This window comes from Parasteatoda tepidariorum, chromosome 2, assembly GCF_043381705.1.
Source record: "Parasteatoda tepidariorum isolate YZ-2023 chromosome 2, CAS_Ptep_4.0, whole genome shotgun sequence".
NCBI classification, from domain to species: domain Eukaryota; kingdom Metazoa; phylum Arthropoda; class Arachnida; order Araneae; family Theridiidae; genus Parasteatoda; species Parasteatoda tepidariorum.
Genome location: NC_092205.1, coordinates 62,340,134 through 62,363,836, shown reverse-complemented (window position 1 = coordinate 62,363,836; position 23,703 = coordinate 62,340,134). Strand labels below are relative to the sequence as shown.

The 23,703-nt window shown below is 28.9% G+C and overlaps 1 protein-coding gene across 2 annotated transcripts; it reads right to left on the bottom strand.

Annotated features, from left to right (window-relative positions):
- Positions 1-352: 352 nt before the first annotated feature.
- LOC107442167 (bicaudal) lies at positions 353-22,427 on the bottom strand. 2 transcript variants are annotated; one of them, XM_016055655.4, is made up of 7 exons: positions 21,966-22,427; positions 19,969-20,022; positions 9,873-9,986; positions 9,316-9,424; positions 8,102-8,203; positions 6,073-6,132; positions 353-665 (listed from the first exon to the last, which is right to left on the bottom strand). In XM_016055655.4, the coding sequence occupies exons 2-7, from the start codon at positions 20,020-20,022 to the stop codon at positions 619-621; spliced, it is 486 nt and encodes a 161-aa protein (XP_015911141.1). In that variant the 5' UTR covers positions 21,966-22,427; the 3' UTR covers positions 353-618. The 2 variants fall into 2 exon arrangements, with proteins under 2 accessions (XP_015911141.1, XP_015911142.1); XM_016055656.4 differs by having other exon boundaries at positions 8,111-8,203; positions 21,966-22,281.
- Positions 22,428-23,703: the final 1,276 nt, after the last annotated feature.

The following is a 23,703-nucleotide window of genomic DNA, read 5'->3' as shown; positions in this document are numbered from 1 at the left end:
TGAACTGCTAATTCTGGACAATTATTAATTATTAGTCGCCTGGTGGCTGAGTTGTAGCGCTCCGCGCTGTCAACCACAGGTCCCTGGTTCGATCCCCGGGTCGGGCAAAGGTTGACTAAGCCTTTCATCTCTTCAGTGGGTCGATAAATGAGTACCAAGCATGCTTGGGAACTAAACACTGGGGGTTCCGCATACGGCCAACCGGAATACCTGCTCCTGCACCCCAGAAAACTGAGATGGGCTGTTGCGCCGCTGAATTTAGTTTTATTAATTAATAGCAATTAACAATCTAATTTGAAACTATGAACTGCATATTAACTGCCAATTTTTATGTATAAAAAATACAGCATAATAAAGCAAAAACATTTTTATTAATTTTCAACATATTTTGTTGATATCTCCAGTCCTCGCATTCATATTGACTTTAGAGCAGCTTAGTTGGACATAGTAGAAATACAACAATAACAAGACAAAAATTCATACAAACATGTTTTTACTACGCACAGTTCAATACACAAATTTTGAAAACGAAGTCATGGTATCATTACCATATATCAATAAAATTACAGAGTTGTTAATACAGGACATTTTTCCTTCATCGCGGCTATACTCGCAAATTTACACGCCTTCAGCTTTAGACGGTTCATCGAAATTTTCGACTAAGTCTAAAAGTAAACAGTGCAGATGATTAGAAAACATCTAAATGATAAGCATTTTTAAAATTCATCCAAATAATATTGGCAGAAAAAAAAGTAATAAAATCTAAAAAGCATGATAACCCTAAAGTTAGTAAGAATATCAATAGAAAAACTACTGGATATCATATTAACAATATTTGTTAAGAAATACCATCATATACTGATATGCCTAGAATGTTTTATAAATGGTAGGAACTCCATAGAAATTATGAACTATGTTCTTTTATAGTGCTATATTTATAACAAATAGGCTATTGAATAAATTAAACTATAAAAGTTTAAACAGGAGTTGTATACGTATTAATTGTATTTTACAAAACTTGAGAAGACGCCATACCCAGGGTTTTAGGGGTAATATATGATTTTGCTAGGTTAAAAACAGATCACACGGTAGTTTATTAAATAACAGAAGATGATTACATTTCATCCACACATATCATATATAACTGCAAGCCATAAAATAAAGCTCTGAAATTTATTAAGTCAAGAATGAAATCTCTAAAGTGTAAAAATGAAATTTCAACTTTACATATTACCTATCAGAAATTAAGTGCATAATTCAGGAACAGGCAAAAGTGAGAATAAATCAAGAGAAAAAATAAATCAACGCCAACTTGGAATTTTATTTAATTTTTACCTTCTAAATCAAAACTTTATTATTACCCTTTACCTTACTCTATTAAGAAAAACTATTGTGTGATAATATTAGATTTCAAATCAGCAATTTATATTAGAAGTTAGAGAAAAACAAATTAATCATGATCATTTTTCTAACATATTCTTGATATGATTTGTGAGATTCTTTTACTGCCCTCAATAGTGTTGTGGTGATCTTCAACACTCCTCCATAATTTCAAATGGTATCTTTGTTTAGTCTAAGAGACATAATAGTATTCTCATGGTGACTAACATTAAGCATTGCTTTATTTATCGAAAAACCTTCTCAGGATCAGAATTCCCATGTGGCAAAATTAAAACAGTTTTAATTAATGTAGTTAAATTCTTATATTTTAGATTATTGCTTTTTTATTTATATTTAGCCTATAACTCTAATTTTTTAGGAACACCAACAAAATTTTATCAGATTTTTAGGGTTTGCATAGTTTTAGGAATTTTATGAATTTTAGGGGGAATGTGACCCCTGCATACCACAGGAGCAACACCGCATAAATTCTCTTTCACATCCATTACGAATTTAAAATTTATAAAAAGCGAGTTCAGGCAAACCTAGAGTAAGCAATGAAGTTTTAATTGCTGAAAACTTTTTTCTCTTCAAAATATCAAATATTGGAAGAGAACTTCTCCATTGTGGAATTCAAATTTCTATTCTCACAAATTTTTTTCAATTGAATAATTAAAAAAAATAAATTTCTTTTTAGTATTTGGATTCAAAGTATTTCGCATTTGGATGGAACTTCATGGCTTACTCTAATAGGTTTGTCTGAACTCAGTTCTTTCTGCACTTCACAAGTTGAGCTTAAAATTCAATAAAGGCATTGTTCACTATATTCATTTCAGTAAAACTAACATTTTCTCAAGAAATAGAATAATAAGGGAAAGAAAATAATATGCATTTAAAAACAACTGAGTATAGTAAATCACCTCATAACAGTTGTCTTAAAATTTTTTTTTTAAAAAACTATTTTTGCGCTATTCAACAGATAATTTTTACATTACCCATTGAAAAATAAATAGATAAGGATATAAATATGTTGGAAATATATCAGATGAACATAACTATCAAGTTCAGATCAAATAACAGGGTTTGAAAAAAACCCAGGTATATTTAAAAAAAAACAAACCCGCCTGGGTTTTATTGAAAAAATGAGGAAAATTGTTTTTTTTTTTCATTGAGTGCTCATAAATGAAGTTTTACTTTTGTTATATGTATTTTACATTAACTTTAAATAATGCATTATCAATAATACATATTTGAATCCCCTTTATTGTTAAATACATAACATAGCACAATTTTATAAATTTTTTTGTTTTCACACACATTCATTTACCATAGTTATTAAACATATATATCACTTATTATAAAATTAGTGAATACAGTGCACTTTCGATTATCCGGATTAATCACCGGGACAGGTCGCACGGACTATAGAAAAACACGGATGATCCGAAAACTCCTTTTATTAAAGAAAAATTCAATATCAGTACAAAAAATATAAAAATTACTGACATTTGCAAGCATAACATCAAACTAGGAATTTTCCTTATTAAATAATGTGTAATGCCTCTTCGTCATATATCGATACACATATTTTACAAACCGCAGTAATGTCACTGAAATCAAATCCTCCCGTATAATCTAATAAAGTTTCCACAGAGCAGCAGAATGAGAAATTGTATTTCATTCATTTACTACATCTTCTGCATCAGTCACTATTTGATTTAACAACATATTGATGTCTTCATCAGTCAAATACTGGAAGCCAGGCTCACATGCATCACTTTGAAACCAATATTCTAAATTTTCTTCATCAAGAATTTCGAAACATTAGATTTCTTTTACTTGTTCGAGAATACTGTTATCATATTTTTCTTGAACATCTGAAGAGGATTGTTCATCAAGCGGTATGATCTTTCTCCAAGATCGTGATAACGTAGACGATTTTACCTTTGACCATTCTGCTGATGTTCCATATACTGCAATCCAATAACGAATGTTGCTTCCAAAAATTTGGTAGTGTTACCACTTCATGAGTCAAATAATTTTAATCTTCAAAATGTTTCTCTTTATATTTTTTGTGTGACCCCCGGAATGAGCCAAATAATCCGCTCACGGATAATCGAGAGTGTACTGTATATATAATCGGTAAAATCTAAAATTTCATCCGACTTTAATAAAAAACCGAAATAAATATTTTATGGTCTTCCATATTTTTAAAATAAGATTAATAGAAATTGAAATTTCATATAATTATAAAGAGTATCAGTTACCTGTCTCATTTTTTTTCCCTTCAAATTATGAACCATAGGAAAATTATTTAATTTTTAGATAAATAATTTAAAAAGTTCTCTTACAAAAAGTTTTAGCTTATTTTTTTTAAAGCCAGAAAATAAAACTGTTTAAATTTGTTAATGTAACATTTAGTAAAAAAAAAAAAAAAAAATGTTTCTTTTCAATTTTTTTAAACATATGAATTAATAATAACCGGTTTATTAATATATATATATATAAAGCATGCAATTAAATTTGAAAAATGGATTATTTAAATTTCTATTTGATTTAATTTCATTGAAATATTAGTACTATGAAATTATACTATTATACAGTGAAACCTCGATTTTACGTCCCCCGAATTTACGTTTTCCCGCATTTTACGTTTTGTTCATCAGGACCCAGTTTTTCCGTATACCTCCAATGTTAATTTTACCCGGATTGTAAGTTTTTAGTTTACGGAATTTCCCGCATTTTACGTTTTTTGTAGAAATAAAAATAAAAAAATGTTTTAATAAGCAATATTTTTTCTATGTTTGCTTTTTTAAAGCTCATCCACGTTGTTGCAAGTAAATCTATGAAAGCAGAAACGCATTCCACAGACTACTGTTTTCTAGAACTTTAGTCCTCTCTACCCCTTCCTTTGTTGAACACCTGCTGCCTGTCTCGGACAAGGCAGCGGGCGAAGAAACTAAGTACAGAAACAACACATTTCATTGGTGCAGGAATGAGACAGATAGGAGAAGAGACACTCCAGTTACCAATCAGATGTAGTGACTTATTTTCTTCCTTGGAAAGCAAAGGGGATCTTTACGTTTCTACAGCTTTTCAGACTCTGTTGTTGTTTAGCACAAGGTGGTCGCATTTCAAACCCTTTCGTACGAAAATGGTGAGCAAAAAACGCAAAAACTTTTCTGTTGCTGAGAAAGCCGAAATTGTTAAGCAGTTTAATGAATTTCATGGAACAAAAGTAGCATTCGCTCAATTGCAAGGAATTCCCGTAACAACCCTGCAATCCATACTACAGAAAANGAAGATCAGTTAAAGTGCCAACAAATACAGTGCACTCCCGATTATCCGGGTTAATCACCGGGACAGGTCGCACGGACAATAGAAAAACACGGATGATCCGAATACTCCTTTTATTAAAGAAAAATTCAATATCAGTACAAAAAATATAAAAATTACTGACATTTGCATGCATAACATCAAACTAGGAATTTTCCTTATTAAATAATGTGCAATGCCTCTTCGCCATATATCGATACATATTTTACAAACCGCAGTAATGTCAATGAAATCAAATCCTCCCGTATAATCTAATAAAGTTTCCACAGAGGAGCAGAATGAGAAATTGTATTTCATTCATTTACTACATCTTCTGCATCAGTCACTATCATCACTATTTGATTTAACAACATAACATGTCTTCATCAGTCAAATACTGGAAGCTAGGCTCACATGCATCACTTTGAAACCAATATTTTAAATTTTCTTCATCAAGAATTTCGAAACAGATTTCTTTTGCTTGTTCGAGAATACTGCTATCATATTTTTCTTGAACATCTGAAGAGGATTGTTCATCAAGCGGTATGATCTTTCTCCAAGATCGTGATAACGTAGACGATTTACCTTTGACCATGCTGCTGATATTACATACACTGCAATCGAATAACGAATGTTGCTTCGAAAAATTTGGTAGTGTTACCACTTCATGAGTCAAATATTTTTAATCTTGAAAATGTTTCTCTTTATATTTTTTGTGTGACTCCGGAATGAGCCAAATAATCCGCTCAATTCATCTGACTTTAATAAAAAACCGAAATAAATATTTTATGGTCTTCCATATTTTTATAATAAGATTAATAGAAATTGAAATTTCATATAATTATAAAGAGTATCAGTTACCTGTCCCATTTTTTTCCCTTCAAATTATGAACCATAGGAAAATTATTTAATTTATAGATAAATAATTTTAAAAAGTTCTCTTACAAAAAGTTTTAGCTTATTTTTTTTAAAGCCAGAAAATAAAACTGTTTAAATTTGTTAATGTAACATTTAGTAAAAAAAAAAAAATTGTTTCTTTCCAATTTTTTTAAACATATGAATTAATAATAACCGGTTTATTAATATATATAAAGCATGCAACTAAATTTGAAAAATGGATTATTTAAATTTCTATTTGATTTAATTTCATTGAAATATTACTTTTCGAAAAAAACCCACTTAAAATTTTCAATAGTACTATGAAATTATAGATTAGTTTCTTTTACTTTACAAATATTAAAAACTTTGGGTTTTTTCAAGGTGGGCCCACATAATAAAACCAAGGCGGGTTTTTTCAAAGTAGGCCCACTTGGCGAACCCTGAATAAGAGTAATTGATAAATACACAAATGAATAAAATAAATTATTATATGCTAACCTGGCACTTCTTCGTCTTCTTCTTCATCAATACCACTATTTGTTTGTTCAGAAATAGGCCCTAAAAATACCAATAAACATTAATAAATAATTTGGAAGTATCACAAAATCTGCTTTATATCAGATTTGAGATTTTGTTCAAAATGAAAATATTTCTTCAAGGGCACTAAAAAAAACTGGACAAAATGTTAGAAACTAAAGATGACCAATACAATTGCTTAGCAATTAAGTATTAAAGAATAAAACAAAATAAATGTAACAGATCTAAAAAAACTATACATTTTTACTTTAGTTAAAAAGCTTAAATTCTTAACTGTAGATTTAATGAGGTTTGTAGCAAAGCATACATTCAATATGTGATTTGTTAACTAATTGTATTATTGATATCTTAACTCTTTGCTTTCTTTTTCAGACTTTTAAATCCAGCAAACATTTCCACAAAGCATTGAAACATAACAATCAGAACATGCCCCTATTATGAATTTCCACTTATAATTTTTAGCAGACAACACACGACTATTTTAAGTAGAACATCTTCTACGGAACTATCTGACAGTTGATATTTTGTCTCAGGACGCAATTACACTTTTGCAAGTTTTTCATATTTTCTTTTTAATGGATTCATTTATATTTTTAACTAGTCACAATTCTTAATATAATATCAAAATTAGGAATTTATGCACTCTTGTACATAAAACAAAGCACAATAATATAAATTTCTAAAAATATTCATCAAATTACACCTCCCAAATCTTCATGGTTTAAGAATTCATCATTGTTAGGGATGGCAACAAGTGGTCCCAACTGTTCTACAAATGTCGATAAAATCATAAGCTACAAAGTCACTGTCTTGAAATATGCCTGGAGTTTACATAAAGTGAGAAAAACTGAATCGAATTTCCCGCAATTCAAAAAAAATAGTACTACTCTTGGCAAAGAATTTAAATGTTAAAATTTTAATATTGTGCTGTACTTTGCATTCACGTAGGGGAGAGTTGGATAAAACGGGATAGGCCGTCTAGGGACCAGACTATAGCAGCTATCTAGCGGACGACGACAGAAACTTTTTATTTGACTGTGATTATATCATTTTCAGTGCGTACCGTCGAGATCACTAGTTGATAGAAAGTTGTAGGCCTCGGAACTTTTTTACTCCATTTTTTTTTGCCACTTTCTACATTTACGAGTGCTGTTTTTCACATTGTACTGCCTATATATATATATATAGAACTAAAATTCCAGTGAGTATTACATTTGATGAAGAATTTATTAACAAGTATTCTTATGTCTAGTCAGAAGCCACGTTTGTTTTGAAAAGTGTCTGAGTCTGACAAAACGGGATACTTATGAGTTGGATAAAACAGGACAGTTCCTTTTATATCCAGTTTTATCCACAGATTTATTTGTTGGCCAAATACTTTTACTATACTATTATAACTATATCGAAAGAAAGGTAAAAAAGGCTCGTCCAAATACATTGACCCCTGGATTGGCCGCAGTGAAAAAGTTGGACAGATAAGAGACAGTATTCAATGCTGAACAAGAAAAAACGTGTGAGCATGTATTGGCTCTAAAAGAGAGATTTGGTATAACTCTAACGGACATTTGAGTTAGCTGAGAGAAACAATATTAAGCATAATTTTAACACAAGGAAAAAAATGGTTGGGAAGTGTTGGTTGTAATAATTTTTTGGCAGGCATGAAGAACTTAGCCTCTGAAATCCAGTAACAAAAATCCATAGTAAATAAAAACAATAATTGTATCCCGTTTTGTCCAACTTTCCCCTACTAGTATAATTGTAGATCAATAAAACTTTCTCATATAAAATTGACTTTATTTAAAATTTTAAGATAATCAAATGTTAATATAATATTTTATTAGCTCGTACATTTACTTTTTAATATTTTGTTAGCTCTTTCTTTACATATTAGCTCAAGAACTATTGTTATATTATTGCTAAGAGAAAGATTGAACAAAAATATTTTTGCATACAAAGTATCAGAAAATAAAGACAAAATTTTTCAGCAGACCCAAAATACCTGTTGATGTTTGCATTGTGGCCAGTCGTTTCAAATGTGTGAGGCTTTCAGCTCCCAGTTGGTTCAAAATACCCGGAAGCATTTCTGTGATTTCTATATGTAATTAAAAGAAATTTCTTTAAGAAATAACAACCAAAATAATATAGTTAAATAGCATGAAACTGGATTCTAAAAACTTGAGAAAAAAGTTTTGATATGATATAAATCAAATTTTAATGTTTATACCGTGAAGTTGCTGATTGTTTTTAGAGCAGATGAATATTATTAATAGATTCAGACTTGTCAACACACCAAACTAAAAAAATCTAGAAATTTTTCAAAGACCAGGAGATTTGGGAAAAAAAAATAATAAATCAATAGCTTATGTAAGAGTCACCCCGTAGATTTTACAAAACTTCATGGTAACTGAATTAGTAACTAAATATAAATAAATAGAATAATATACTTAATATTTCATATATACAGGGAATTTTTACACTAATGCATTGTTTTCCATTTATGATCAACATTAAATAAACTTGAAATGCCTTTTATTATGTTAACTCATAATTTTGAACAGTAATTTATTATTGATGTTTAAAAGATTTTATTAATTAAAAATTAAATTTTTAGTAAAAAGGGAGTTCTAAATAAACTGAAAATTTCTGAACAAAAAAGAAAGTAAAGCTGTAAAATAATTACTATAACTGAGGCTCGGTTCATTATGTAATACTTAAATAATTTTTGTGAGAGAAATTTACATATTTTAGAGACATACTGGGTACCAGAGCTTGGGACAATTTTATCAGATATTTAATGCTGGGTAGGAATAATTTATTCAACAAATTACCAAGCGGGACAGAAAGATTGTGTGTTTAACTTAACACCCTGTATACACAGAATATAAAAATCAACCACCAGCTCATTTCTGTTTAATCTTACTAATTTTAAAATGGGCAACAAAACTGTCAGCAGCTATAAAAGACAGGTAAGTTACTTATATGAAATTGAACGTGTACATTTGTATGGCATGCACATTCAATCTGCTTATGTGGAATTTTAATGGGATATTACACTGCGCTCGCTGCACACAGAGTCTAGTGTCTGCCCCAGGTAAATGTAGCTTTGAAATGCACAAAAGAGGCACAATCTTCCTGAAAACAACCAAATTTTTTTTGTTGCCCAAAACAGCTTTTACATTCCACAACAAGCATAAATCAACTTACGTTTTGGTTCAGCATGACCAGTAATTGCAAATGTGTTAGCAGCCAAAGATGCTTGAACTTTAGGATTATTAAAGTGAATAACTGAACCATCTTCTTTAATCATATTAACCTAGAACAAAGCAAAATAATAGCTTATCATAAACAGCACAGATAATATTTCCATAAAAATAATGTTTAAATAATAATAAATTTTAATGTTTCATATCCGCCGAGCTTATAGCTTTACTCGCTTCAGCATTTCATTATCCACAAACCAAATAGCTAATTGGAAATAGCGTTCAAATTTGAAAGGCATATTATATTTATCAATTCATTTTTATGACAGTTGCTTGATATTACAGTTTTAGAATTGCCAACGGGGAAAAAAAAAGAGCATTGGTACAATATTGAAATCAAGCAATATTTATTTAAGTTTAAGAAGAGAAATGTTTATCAAGCGAACTTTTTTTTCATTAAAAAATCATTTTAAAGAATGAAAGTGACAGTTAATATGATAAACAGACTACACAAGGGACAAAATCTAGAATATTTTTTAATAACATGGAAAGTGAACTTACTTCTTCAATACCAGGAATATTATTAACAGCTAATTTCTTTAAAGAGCTTTGTAGTTTTTTATCATCTGTAGTAGCTGTCCTGTGTACAACCTTCTTCTTCCTCCGAGCAGTGCCCTGCAATAAAAACACATTCTAACTTATTGGAATAAAATGTCTAAATTTAAGAAAAAACATTTAAACCTTATTCAAAATGCATTGATCTTCCACACAAAAACTTAACCTTAATAATGAACACAATGTAATATGACAGTTAAACCATTGTTTCAGTTTACTCTATAGGGCTTTTCACTGCCAGGTTATATAAAAAGTATCACAGAAATATTTTGTAAACAGATAAGTAATAACATAGTTTCTTTCTTCATAATAGCACTACCCTCTAGTTCTTTAAAATTAGTATATATTCTTTATAAGCAGCAATGATTTGAGATTGATCAATAAAAAATTGCAGTGTAATTAACCCCTTGACATGTCAATTGTTCCGTACGCAAGAACAATAACTGACGTGTCTCAGACGCCTTCAACGACGCCCGGTGGCCGAGTGGTAGCGATTCGTGCTGCCATGCCACAGGTCCGATCCGGGGACCGGACAAGGTTGACTCAGCTTTTCATCCCTTCAGTGGGTCGATAAACAGGGTTCATACAGAGATCAGCAGAAGAAATCCAAGGAGTCCAAAATTTTAAGGACTTATCAAAAATTAAAAAACTTTGTGTGAAAGATAGCTAGACAGTTTTTTTTTTTAAAATTAAAAAGCTGTTATTATAAGAAACTCGCAAAAATGTATAAATTGCATATTTTTTTCTAGCCCTTTCACCAAGAAAAATAAAGTTATCACTTTTACACATAAAGACATTTTCCAGTTTCAAATATTTTAATAAATCTTGTTTAAGTACAGATGTTAAAGATTAACATAAAAACCTACCAATCTTACTTTTTCCAATTTGAATACATAAGAAAATTTAAGGCATTTCATGTAAAAAAAAAAAAATCACAGTAAATTATTAATTAAGTTTGCTTGTAACATGTAAAATTAAAATTATCTGCTGTTATTTTTTTTCTTCTAACTCTTGCAATTAAATTTTTTTTCTTCTTAAAAGCTTTCTTAAACAGGGTGGCCACTCAAATCAGATTTCAAATTTCCCTGATTTTTCCAGGATTTTGTTTCTTTTTTCTTGTAAAGTGTAGGATGTGTACAAGAAAAGTGTCGGTATTATAAAATATTTTTTTTTTTTAACATATCACCTTGAAAAAAATAATTTATTTTGATGGCAAGATTTTTTATTTAATTTTTAATGTTTTGGTACAAAAAAAAATTAATGCAACAATTGTAAAGATTTGCCGACAAACATTGCAGTTAGCGATTCGATAAATGAGTACCAAGCATGCTTGGGAACTAAACACCGGGGGGCTCGGGTTCGGCTGACCACCTGACCGGAACATCTGCTCCTGCACACCAGAGCCCAAGGTCAAGAAAACTGAGATGGGCACAGTAGGCCTTGGCCCTCTATGGGCTGTCGCGCCACTGAGTTTAGTTAAGTTGTCTTCAACAGGGATGAAAACTTGCTTTGGACAGCAAATAAATATTTTAAAGTGGTAGTTTAACAATTGTGATTCTTGGCTTAAATTCAATTTAGTAGATTTTTATCCACCACTATTTCTAAATAATTTGTAGGCTTATATAATTCACTACTTTATAGTAGTCATGGCATGCTATACTTTTTAAAAAGCAAGCAAAAATAGTCAAATATTTGCAAAATTTAGTTTGTAATTACTTACTGCTTTTTTAAAAAAATTATTTTAGCTTGTCCAGAGCAGTTGGCATCTTCGTCAACATTCCCAGGGGTCTGTTTAGAAGAAATTTGGGTCTGTTAACGGACCCTTCACAAAATAATTTATCTTTTAGTGACCCTTCACAAATTTGTTTATCTTTATTGTTTTGTTGACTGAAGAAACCCTTCCCAGGAAGGGAGGGGGGAGAAAGACATAAGTAAACGAACCAAGTTTTGTTTTCAGCCGACACTTCTTCCTTTATTCGTCCAAAATGAATAGTCTGCGTTCAGCAGGATAGGCTAAATACCAAATATTTGTATGTCGCATCTCTAATTTAGTAGCAGCAATCGCTGTTTATTTAAAATTTAAATTTTTTATTATAATTTTACATTGTTGAGCATCATCTTGTATCTTATTTTATATTCACAAATTCAAAGTAATTTGTTCACAATTTTACAAAAACGGACCTTTCACATAATGTCTGGACAGACCCCTGACTCCGTTGTGAGTTGTTTACAGTGCAATCAAATCATTTTCATATCAAGAAATGATAAGTCATGGGGTTAACAATAATATTTTAATTTTTTTTTTTTAAAAAAAGGCATTTAATTTGATCTTGGTAAATTTCTACTCACTTATTGTATTTGAGTTCTCCCTAGGAATAAAATAGGACACTTTGAGTTTTGAAAGGGAGCTCACTTCCGTAAAAAACCTATCAATTCTAAGTCTCATTTGCACAGTCTATTTTGGTTTTGAAAATAATAAATATCTTGCAAATTATTATTTTACTTTGTAAAGGCAAAACAAGTTGATAAATAGTCACCTCAGGTCAAAAATAGTCGCCTGTGGCAACTCTGTATTTGGACCAAAATTATTTTAGAATATTCTGCAGTTATCTATTTCTGTATTTGAGAAAAACAACTAACACTCATATTCAGAAAACCTTTTTTGAGCTTAAGCACATGCCTATACTTAGGTTAGCTCTAATGCTTGCTAATTGGTACATTCAGATGTAAAGGGCCAAACTTGCTAATACAAACAAAGGTGTAGTTATGGCCTACAGCGCAGGGGACAAACTCAGCGTTTGCACCCTCTAATATATATAATATGATATGTCAGACTTAAGATAAATGCTTTAAGTTAAATTTCTCTAAAACTGAACTCATTTAATTGAACTTTACATTAAATGAGATTCTACAATACGTCACTGTAACAACATTAATTCGATTTGGTTTAAAATCGAATAGTACTCATTACTAAAGTATGTAGTTTCTATTACATTTAGATGTTTATTGTTTTTTATTGAAGGATAAATATTAACTGATTACTATTATTTCACTTATTTGCAAAGAATAATTTAAAAAATAAATAAACCTTCCCCTATAATAATACACTTCTTATCCCAATTTTAGGTAAATGGGATAAAAGTTGTTATCGGGTTTATGTTTGACAAATGAAACTATGGGGGGTATCTGAAAGCAAAAAATTTATTCTGGAATTCATTTTTCATAATTGGCGCATATCTAAGACTACAAACAGGACAAACGTTCCTTCTGGTCTCCCAATAGCTATGCTACTAAATACAAATAAAAGGTATATAAATTAATATTGTCTGCTCAAACACAATAGACTGTAAAAATTGTACAAATGTGTTATGATTTTTTCTATGAGAGAAGAAGGAAAATTGTTATATATTATATGCAGTGACATATTTTCAATAGATTTTTTTTCATTGCATAAAAAATTGTGCATTGTTATTTAGAAAAAATAAAAATTATATATTCTCTGAAACTTGCTTAAATATGAGTACTATATACATCGTTGTTAGCATATGCTGCACATTTAAAATTAGCTATTCTTCAACTAACTTTCAGAAGATGGAAAATGTCATATAACATTGATCTACCTATTGCAACAGGAAAAAGAAAATAATTTAAATTCATAAATAGCCATTTAATCAAAAAATATTATTTATAATTAGAAAAATATATATTTGTTACCATTAGCTTAAATTTATATGAAACTCGAAGAATTTACGTCCAATACTAAAATTTTTTACAAGGAACACTGAAGTAAAAAAATTTCTAATGAATTAAGTTTCACATTTCACAAGTTAAGAACTGCACAGAATTCTTGTCAGCTTTCAAAACATTTGCTTAGAGCTTTTCCTCAGAAATTTATGTTAATTTTTTTACAAACGCCAGCCCAATTATGTAATAACTGAATTTGATCTTCTGCACCTTTTAAAGTACGCTCTTATACTATTTTATGTGTAATTCAAAAAGTAATTATCCCGAAGTATCAAAATAAGGGAGATATTTGTAGTTTATAAAAAATAATTAGACACGCTAAAAGACAATCACTATGCAGATTTTTTTTTAAAAAAGTAACTTTAATAAAATATATATATATATACTGAAAATTATGAGAAAATGAATATTTAGAAGTGAATTAATTTTTTTTTTTTTAAAATCACTTCTACACCCCATCCGAAAAAAGAGAAATTATACAAATTCAACCAGTTGAGAATATTCCTAACAAAAAATTTATAATATTAAACAGAACTAAACCTATAAACACAGATAATTTCAACAGTGTGTAATTACATAAACAGCGAATTTAAATAATTACATACTGGTATTTATAAATGGAATATGAATAAAAGGCAGTGCTTTTAGAGATGACAGATTATTTTTACAGAGTGCACATCAAAGGGTCGGCCGCCCTTCTAAAAAAACACTTGGGAGAACACTGATTGTATTTCTAACCCAATTTTCCCAATCAAGATAATAAGCTGTGACAAGGAAAAATACAGATACATATTATACTATTAGGACTAAATAAAGAGTGCAGCAAAGGTATCAAATTAAGGATGAAGTTTGCTAGTAATAAAAAAAACTTCATTTTCTTATGTTTTCATTACAGTATTTCAATTAGTACACCAGGGGCTAATCCAGGACTTTTAATCAATAGGACCTATTTTTGAAGAAAATTTTAATGTAACATTTTTTATGTACTGAACAATAGACAACCACAATAAAGTAAAAAATTATTATTATTTTTTTTAAATCCTCTTGTGCCCAGCATTATATAGAAAATGTAAATATATAAAAAAACAAGAAAACCACTTTAAATTTAATATAAATCTTTTCACTATGCAGCTATTCACATTTTTGCACTATTTACAGCACCCTACACACATCATANTATATAAAAAAAACAAGAAAACCACTTTAAATTTAATTAATATAAATCTTTTTACTATGCATCTATTCACATTTTTGCACTATTTACAGCACCCTACACACATCATAAAAGATTATTTTGATTACATTTTACAGCATTTTTTTTTGTTTATTTTAAATCACATGACTATACTCATTTTAAGATAAGATTTATCAAATTTTAACATCCCATAGCTGCCAACCTTAGGAACCAAAAATTAGGAGCACTATATGTAACAAAATAATACGCAAAAATTACGAGAATAAGACCAAAATTTAACTATTAAATAATAAAATTAATAGACATATATTTAAATACCGTATGTAAATTAGTAAAACAAAACTAGAAACACTATCTTTTGTGGGAAATAAATATTAATATTTTATAATTAGGAATACCGGTATAATAATTTAAAAAATTACCTATTAATATAAAATTATTCTTCTCAAAATTATAAAACACAGGTGAATAATAATCTACATCATAAACAAATATTTCTGATGCAAGTGTTAAAATACTACAATAAATTTAAAAAAAAAAATAGTTGTTAAAGATTCATCTTAGTGAAATGATCAGCAATAGCTATTGGAATAGTATTTTCTAATAAAAAGCTACTAAAAATTACTTACAATAAACACAGTAAGTGTGGTTGCGGCGATCAGTATAAGAGATTGGTTAAAAAGCAAATATACTGCAATTTTATGAAAATTAAGATATTTTTTAAAAATATCAGATTTTCAGATTTGAGTTAAAAATTAGGAACTCCAAAAAATTCAGAGCAGTTGGCAGCTATGACATCCCAGCAAAAAATAAAGTGAAAACAGTACTCATACTGCCTTATACAATTCATCAAAGATTTCAGGCATGATGATCTTAATCATGGTACAAGAGGGAAAGTATAATAAGATTAAGAAAAAATTCCATATTTCCATGAAAGTTAAGACTTTATTATAGTCTTTTAAAGCAAATGACAAACAACCTCGGACGTTAAGTAAAGAATATTTAAACACCAGAAAAAGTGAGATAATCACAGAACAGGTTTAGGAGTAGATAAATGTAATTGCAGTAATTATTTTTAATTTTGATGAATGTTAAATTGTAAGTTAGAATAAAACAATTAAAATAAAATAAAAAGAGAACAATTTAAATTTTTGAAAATGTTTTCATCACATAAGATTTAAATGGGACACTAATTTTCCCTTACAAAATTTCAGTTTTAATACAACATTATTCAAGAGTCGTAAAAATTCAGAAACATATTGATTAAAAAAAAAGGATACGAAATTTAAGATAAAAATTAGGTAAAGAAAGTAAACTGGCATGATTGTATGTTACTTAATATCAAAACAAATTTCTTGCACACATACTGTTTAATGCAGCATCAAAAGAGAAAAAGAAAAAAACTTAGAATGGTTATAAAAAATCAATCAACTTAAATGTTCCCCATTTGAAGACCTTCACATGAACTATACAAAGCTAAATTTATCCAAAATATAATAAATTTTTTGGTTGATAAAATCTCATAATCTGCCTTATGAATGTCATCAATAACATCAGACAAATATTTATATAATCATAGAATAAATAAATGAAAGAATCAATCATAAAAACTATATCATAAACCAGAACATGAATGAAATTAGAAGTGCTTTAATAAATTCATTTTCTCATAATCTGCCTTATGAATGTCATCAATTATATCAGACACAATAAAATAATCATAGAACTAAAAAGCTACAAATTATTCCCTAATAATTTCATATAACATAATGCAGCACTATTAAAAAACTACCTGGTGACATTTAACGCATTAGAATATATATTTTAGTGTTTACCTTATTGCCTGATGTACATAAATACTATTAACATAAAATGATCAGAATATAATCAACCTTTTGCACTCATACTGCCTTATACAATTCATCAATTAGTTCAGGCATGTTATTTTTAATCATAGTACATTATCTAATAAGTACTTTAATCAGGTAGGAAAAATAGCCATTAAAAAAATTTAAGCCATATCAAAACAATCCAGAAATTCTCATAATCTGCCTTATGAGTGTCATCAATTTTATCTGACAAATCTTTATAATCATTGAATAAATTAAGAGGATGAATGAATCATAATAAAAATAAACTATCTCACCATAAACAAAACATTTCTTACTTAAAGTATAGAAAGAATTGTTTATTAAAGTTTGAAATACAACATTTACAAAAAACGAAAATATATTGACAGTAGAACATCTTCTTTTATCTATATTTAATGTAATAAAATTGAGCCAAAATCAAAAATACGAAGCTACTTTTAGACATAACAAAATTAGGAAGGAAAAAAAAAATAAATAAAAAAAAAAAGCACATTCTATCCTAACTAACCACGAGCAATACTCATATCCAACTCTAAGGAACTGGTGGTGCACACAAAGCCAGCAAACCTTCAGCTTAATTCGGTTAGTAATTCTTGCTGAACTGAGTCTATTGTAGTTTAGACAAGTACTCATTATTCTCATAATCTGCCTTATGAATGTCATCAATTACATCAGACAAATAAATTAATATAATCACAGAATTAGTTAATTACAAAGATCAACACAACAAATGGTTACATTAATATGATCTACTTATAAATATACTTGGCATAATCGAAAAAACTATTGAATTCTAAATAAATATAAATCAAATCTATTACACTTGTGATTAGCTACACTAATTACCAGAAAACTATTCAATAATTTGAATAACTCACATTAATAGAGCACCTAAACTTGGAGCATCCCAGGCTTATTTAATAAGGTTTTTTGATATGACCTTAAAATGAGCTTAAATATTAATATATTTATATGGACTAAAATAAGACAAAAAAGTAAAGAAAGTTAGCCTGTTAGGACTGCCTTCTTCCGAGTATTAGAATGAACGGTTTTAACCTTCATGTTAAAAACCCCTGTCAAAACCCATAGTTTTGGTAAAACTGTATTTTTATTTGAGTTTAACTGCTTATAATTTAAAATTAATTCATTTTTGGGCAATAAAATTAGAAAAAAAAAGTTGTTAAAAGATATTTAAGAACAGATTCTTGCATTTTCTCAACATGTTTATATCAAAACATACTATTTGCAGTAAATTATTAGGATACTAAACAAAATTTTTGAAAAATTAAAAAATCAACACAATAATATGGATTTATCGTTTCTTAAGGGAGACAAAAATAAAATTTTAAGAAAAAATATTTTGTGAAACTACCGTTTTCCCAAAAGTTGAATTTGTGAAGGTACCGCTAAAAGGTAGCAAATTCGGACTGAGCAGACCCCTGATGTATATAGTTGCAAAATCAATAGCAACCATTTACAACATTCATTTATAAAGGCATTTATGTGAAAATAATATATTGTCCACTATATGCCAGAAATGAAAGAAAACAGTAGGTTTTTGACAGTTTTTACCAGTAAAAACACTGTTTTTACCAATGTCATGTCAAAAACCAGTTTTTCACAGCAAAAACCCAACCCTGACAGTTTTGAAATTTAAAGTTAATTTGAATAACATCTAATTAAAAAATTATTTAAAAGAAAAGGAAACATGAACAAAAAGAAAATATTAAAGTACAGTACAGAACCCGTTATCCGGAAATCAGAAAACCGGAAAACCAAAAAACAGGAACGAAATTCGAGAAGTTTTCCCGCCATTTTTTTAAAAAATATTTTTTTTTCCTCATAAGATTTTAGGATTTTTCTTTCTTTTTTGAAGGATGTTTACCTTACCATCACTTTGGAAATAATCATTAGTGTATTACTTCATCGTTTTTTCCTCTTTTTAAGATTATTATCATAATTTTTTTTTTTTTTAGTTGGGTTTAACAATAAAAAAAACGGCTTTTCGTAGTGATTCAGAAAACCGGAAAAATCAGTTATCCGGAATAGCGATGGTCCCGATCGTTCCGGATAATCGGTTCCCTACTGTATATGCTAAAAACAAAAAGATACTACTCCTAAATACCAGATATCTGACCGTTATAATATTCCTTAAAAAAAAGAAAAATAAAAAAAAAGAAAGAAATATTCACATTACTTTAATAATAAAATCTAGTCGGATTCTTCATCTTTATAATTACAACTTAATGTTAATGTTGCCTCTACCAACACAGTACATCTTAGTTTTAACGGCCTGCAGTATGAAAATGGTCATGCACCTCTGCTAAATGCAGATAATAAATAAGCAGTTTTATTAAGAATAAATATTTTTCGTAATTAACAAAGATATTTCAAAATATTGCTATAACTAAAGTCACCACGACGAAATCGTGATGACACTGCTACAGAATGTTAGAACTCTTGCAGAAAGATTTTTTTTTTTTTGGGATAAAAAAAAATGGTGTAATATCAGAAATAGATACATTTAACAGCAGCTTTTGGAAGCAGACAATAGAAAAATATAATAAAATAAAAGAGAAAAAAAAGTAAAGTATGCTGATCTCATCGGAATGCGACAGCAAAATAGAAAGTTTATTTTAGTAGCACAATGACAAAAAAGAAAATAACTGCAGATTGTCCAGAAAGTTTTTGCCCAGATTTTAGTTAAATTATCATCTTTTCACGAATCTAGTAGTTTCAGCTTGCTTATCCTGCTTTTACTTTGCATTAATAAAAATGGCAATACTCAATACATTCGCAGGTGATTATCATTTTTATTATTTATTTTTAAACCAATCTAACATGACTGACATTTTGTTAAATTTTTATACAATAGTAAAAAATGGGCATTGTAAACTATTTACAACAATAACTTATTATATAATTAGCCAAATTATTCAACAAAAAATATGCACTCAAAAATATTTTTAAGGCTTAAGGGCTTTTAAAAAATGAAAATAAGCACTTTTTAAAAATGCTACGCACCTTGTTATTTAGCAATAATATTTTTTGAATCTGCCATCAACAAATAGCATTCAAAACAGTTAGTCCATGTTTCAATGTTTAAATATTGAGCAAAATTTAGTAATTTTTTTACTCTATTTTGCTCAAAAATAGATATATTCTAGTTTTAATGACTACTTGGAATAAAAGATAATGATTCAATTTATAATTATTAAATGAAATATTTTACCTTTCCACCAATTCGTACTTGAGCCTGCAGCTTACTTAACTTTTCAGCATTCATCTAAAAAAAGAATAAAAATAAACATGAATAAAAGAAAATTATCACTGAAATATTCAATAATAATTAAATAGATAATTTAATAAAAATATTAATCACTGTTCTGCTGTTTGACATCAAAGAAATATTGAGATTATTAAGCATCAGTTAAAATTATGTTTTTTTTTCTGTTGGAAGTTAAAATATAGTTAAAAAAATTATATAAAAAAATCTTATTTTATATTAATGAATTATATTTTATATATATAAATCAATTATCCTTATATATTAACTCATCTAAATTCAAAACATATTAACAATGCTTAATATTATTTAAAAAAAATATTACTAAAATGGTTAAAACTCTTTGATACTAAAGTATTAAAAGCTGACAAAAAAAATCAAAGTTCTTTTAACAAGATTAACACTAACACTCCCATGAAATTTAAAATTAAAGCTATGATTTATTATCTAGATACCAAATGAAGAATGAATTAATTTATATCTATAAAAAAAAAAACACCTTAGTAAATTTCAATAATTGGTCTGTGATTTTAATTCAAACCAGACAAATAAAATTGTGTGTATGGACTTATGGGTTGAAATATATGAAAAAGTTTTATACCTATGTTAAATACACTTATTATGCATTAAAATCTAATGAGCAATTATTTAAAAACTTTAATACATCATAACACACTTTGTAAGGAGCAAACTAAGAGAAAACTTGTATCAAATTTATAGTCATACCTGCCAACTTTTACGCATTTGGCGTAAAATTTTATTTTTACATTTAAAGTGGTAGTAAATATGTACTATTATTTCTTTTATTAACTTATTTTTAAATGATTTTGATTACCACTGTTCTTAAAAAAAATTAAGCATATATATTAATATGTGCTACTAACATGGTTTGCAGCTTAGGCTTTTTCAAATACATCATATTTTTATGCTTAAAATCGAAATTTTATTACCAGTGGGAAAAATCATAATGGAAGGGATAAAAAGTTGGCAGTTATGTTATAGTGATATTTTAAAGAACCACTTTTGATAAAATGCTATCAGGCCAAAAGGATTTTTACGAAAATTAGTTTTTGCAAAAGAATTTAATATGGCAGTATTTTTTGTCTAAGTAAAAATTACTTGTTTCTCTCTAACCTTGTGGAAGTTTTGTGAAATCAATTACTTATACATGATTCATATTTAAGTTTGCTTAAGACCCCAATATTATTCAGCATTAGCAACACAAATAACAAAATAAATGTAATAAAAAAAGCCCAAGATAATAGAAAATTACATTAGATCTTTAAACAGTACAATACTTTCAATAATTGATAGAGAAGACGGCAGTAAGTTTCAGTCTAAATAGGGTTAGGTTTGATAATTTCTATGGCTTAATATGTAATCAAAATACATACTTATGACACAAAATGCAAGCATTCTTTGAGTAAGAACTGCGAGTGCATTATCATAAAAGCAAAATGGAATGAATATGAATTTCGAATACTTATCAAATTCGTATTTATTTCTAATAACTAAATCTTAATCATGCTTCTTTATATAAAATTATAAGTAATAATTTTGAAAAAGAAATAATTAATAAATTAATGGGAGCGGCGATGATCCAACATTTAACTTAGGATATCGGCAGAAAGTCATCCTTTGTTTACAGTATAATCAATAGAAAACAGCAAATGCCAAAAAAGTTTCGGAAATCGATAAAAATGTATAAATAAATATTATTAATAATTTTTGTCGCAAAAAAATATAATTTGACTTTGTTATGATTTCGGCTTATTTTTGTGTGAAGCAATGCGGCACATGAACCTGCATATTTTGATAGCCGGAAAGTCTCGAAAATGAAGTCATGGGTGTTATATCTCACTGACAATTACGAAAACAATAAAATCGTAGTTGCAAACATAAATAAATCACGTTTATTTAATAAACAATTAAAAAACACTAACCTTTTTTAATTTAATGGGATGAGATGTGCGAACACGAGGGAAATGGTTAATGCAGATTTTCTGTAGCCAGATTTGAAACTGCAGCTTTAGAAATAAAAACTGGCGTTGCCAGTATGATTTCAAAACTCCTTTTGTTAAAACTAATTTGATATTTTAGTATAATATATTCAGTAAGAGCATAATAATGATTCAAAACATTCATTAAAACAATAAATATCATTTTTCATAAAAATTTGATGCAAATCGTAATTCCGCACTAAAATTCCCTTTGCGCACTACATTACTCCGCACCACGCATCCACATCAGATACTTTTTGGGACATTCTCATTGTACCACATTTTACCATCGAGAAAAATGGAGGACATGAATAGTGAGTTTTTTGAGGACGGTGATCTATAGTGTCTCTCAATGGTCATCGGAAGGGCGTGAACTGCATATGTGAATATGTGAAAATGGCTTTTGTTCTGATGCGATTTATGATTCGATCATCATCAAGAGACATAAGAGAAGAGAGCCAGGGATCAAGGATATTTAAGGGATCATTCACACTGCATGCGATTGACCAAGACGTGCGTGTGACTGTTTAGAAACTACAAGTAAGATGCACAGCGAATCGAGTGTCGAGTATGATTGCAGAAACGAATCACATGAAGTAAGAATGTTCAAAAAGGGCTATCACATTGTATGAGAAAAATTAGAGAATGCGAAAATTAAGAGATGCGAGCAAGAACCTGATTGGAGAGTTTTTTTTTGGNGGAGAGTTTTTTGGGGGGGGGGGAGCCGCAGCACATTCCCCTCTCTAGAAAACGATTGATTGTCTGCCTCGATTCTATTCGATTGATTGTCTGCCTTTCACGAGATTGAGAGGCCCTGTAGTCGTGAGCGAGGTCTCAATATTATTGCAACTCAGCTCACGGCAGGATTTCTGCCTCAAGATGTTTTTTGAGATCCAGATGTAATTTGTTTGTCCTAAAGAAGTAAATCGTTTAAAAAGGCGAAATAGTGTAGAGTTGTTCGAGGAGTAAGAGAGTTGCAAGCTCATTGTCCGTTGTTACCAATGGGAAGGATTTTGACTGGGATCGAACCAAGAAACTTTGCATCTGTAGTCGGATGCTCTAACTACTATGGAAAAGGGTGTATGTAGAGAATCGTAATGGTTTAAGGGGGTGATCTGAAATATTCTAATTAATTAGTGCAGACGATATTTTAAGTTAAAATAAGACGCAAAAACTTACTTTCTCTGAATAAACACACCATTTTTTAGACGAATTCAGATTTTTGACGTTCAAAATACAGGGTGTAGTCGCAATCTAGGAAATATGGTTCACGTAGTTTTGACTAAACTTTGCAATCCAAAGTTTGGATCCCTTAATGCTAATTTTAATTTTTGCGTATTTCGCCATATCTTGATAAATTTTTAAGTAAACTGAAAATTTTTTGAACGCAATTATTAAATTCGTTTATTCAAAGATAAATTCATGCTAAAAGTAACTTTTAGTAAATCTGTCTTCTATATTATATAAAACGCTAATACGTACGTATGTATGTATGTATCAATAAAGCCGATGATATTTCTTTTCTCGCTCTGGCAACAGTTTTCATTTTTAATTGATTGGATTCGGCGCGCAAGAGCACGTAGTGAGCAACCAGATAACAATAACCAGAGTGAGCATTATCAGGTTGTTCAATTCAGATTCATGCACTAAAAACATGACAATATTTAATTTAAACTCAATT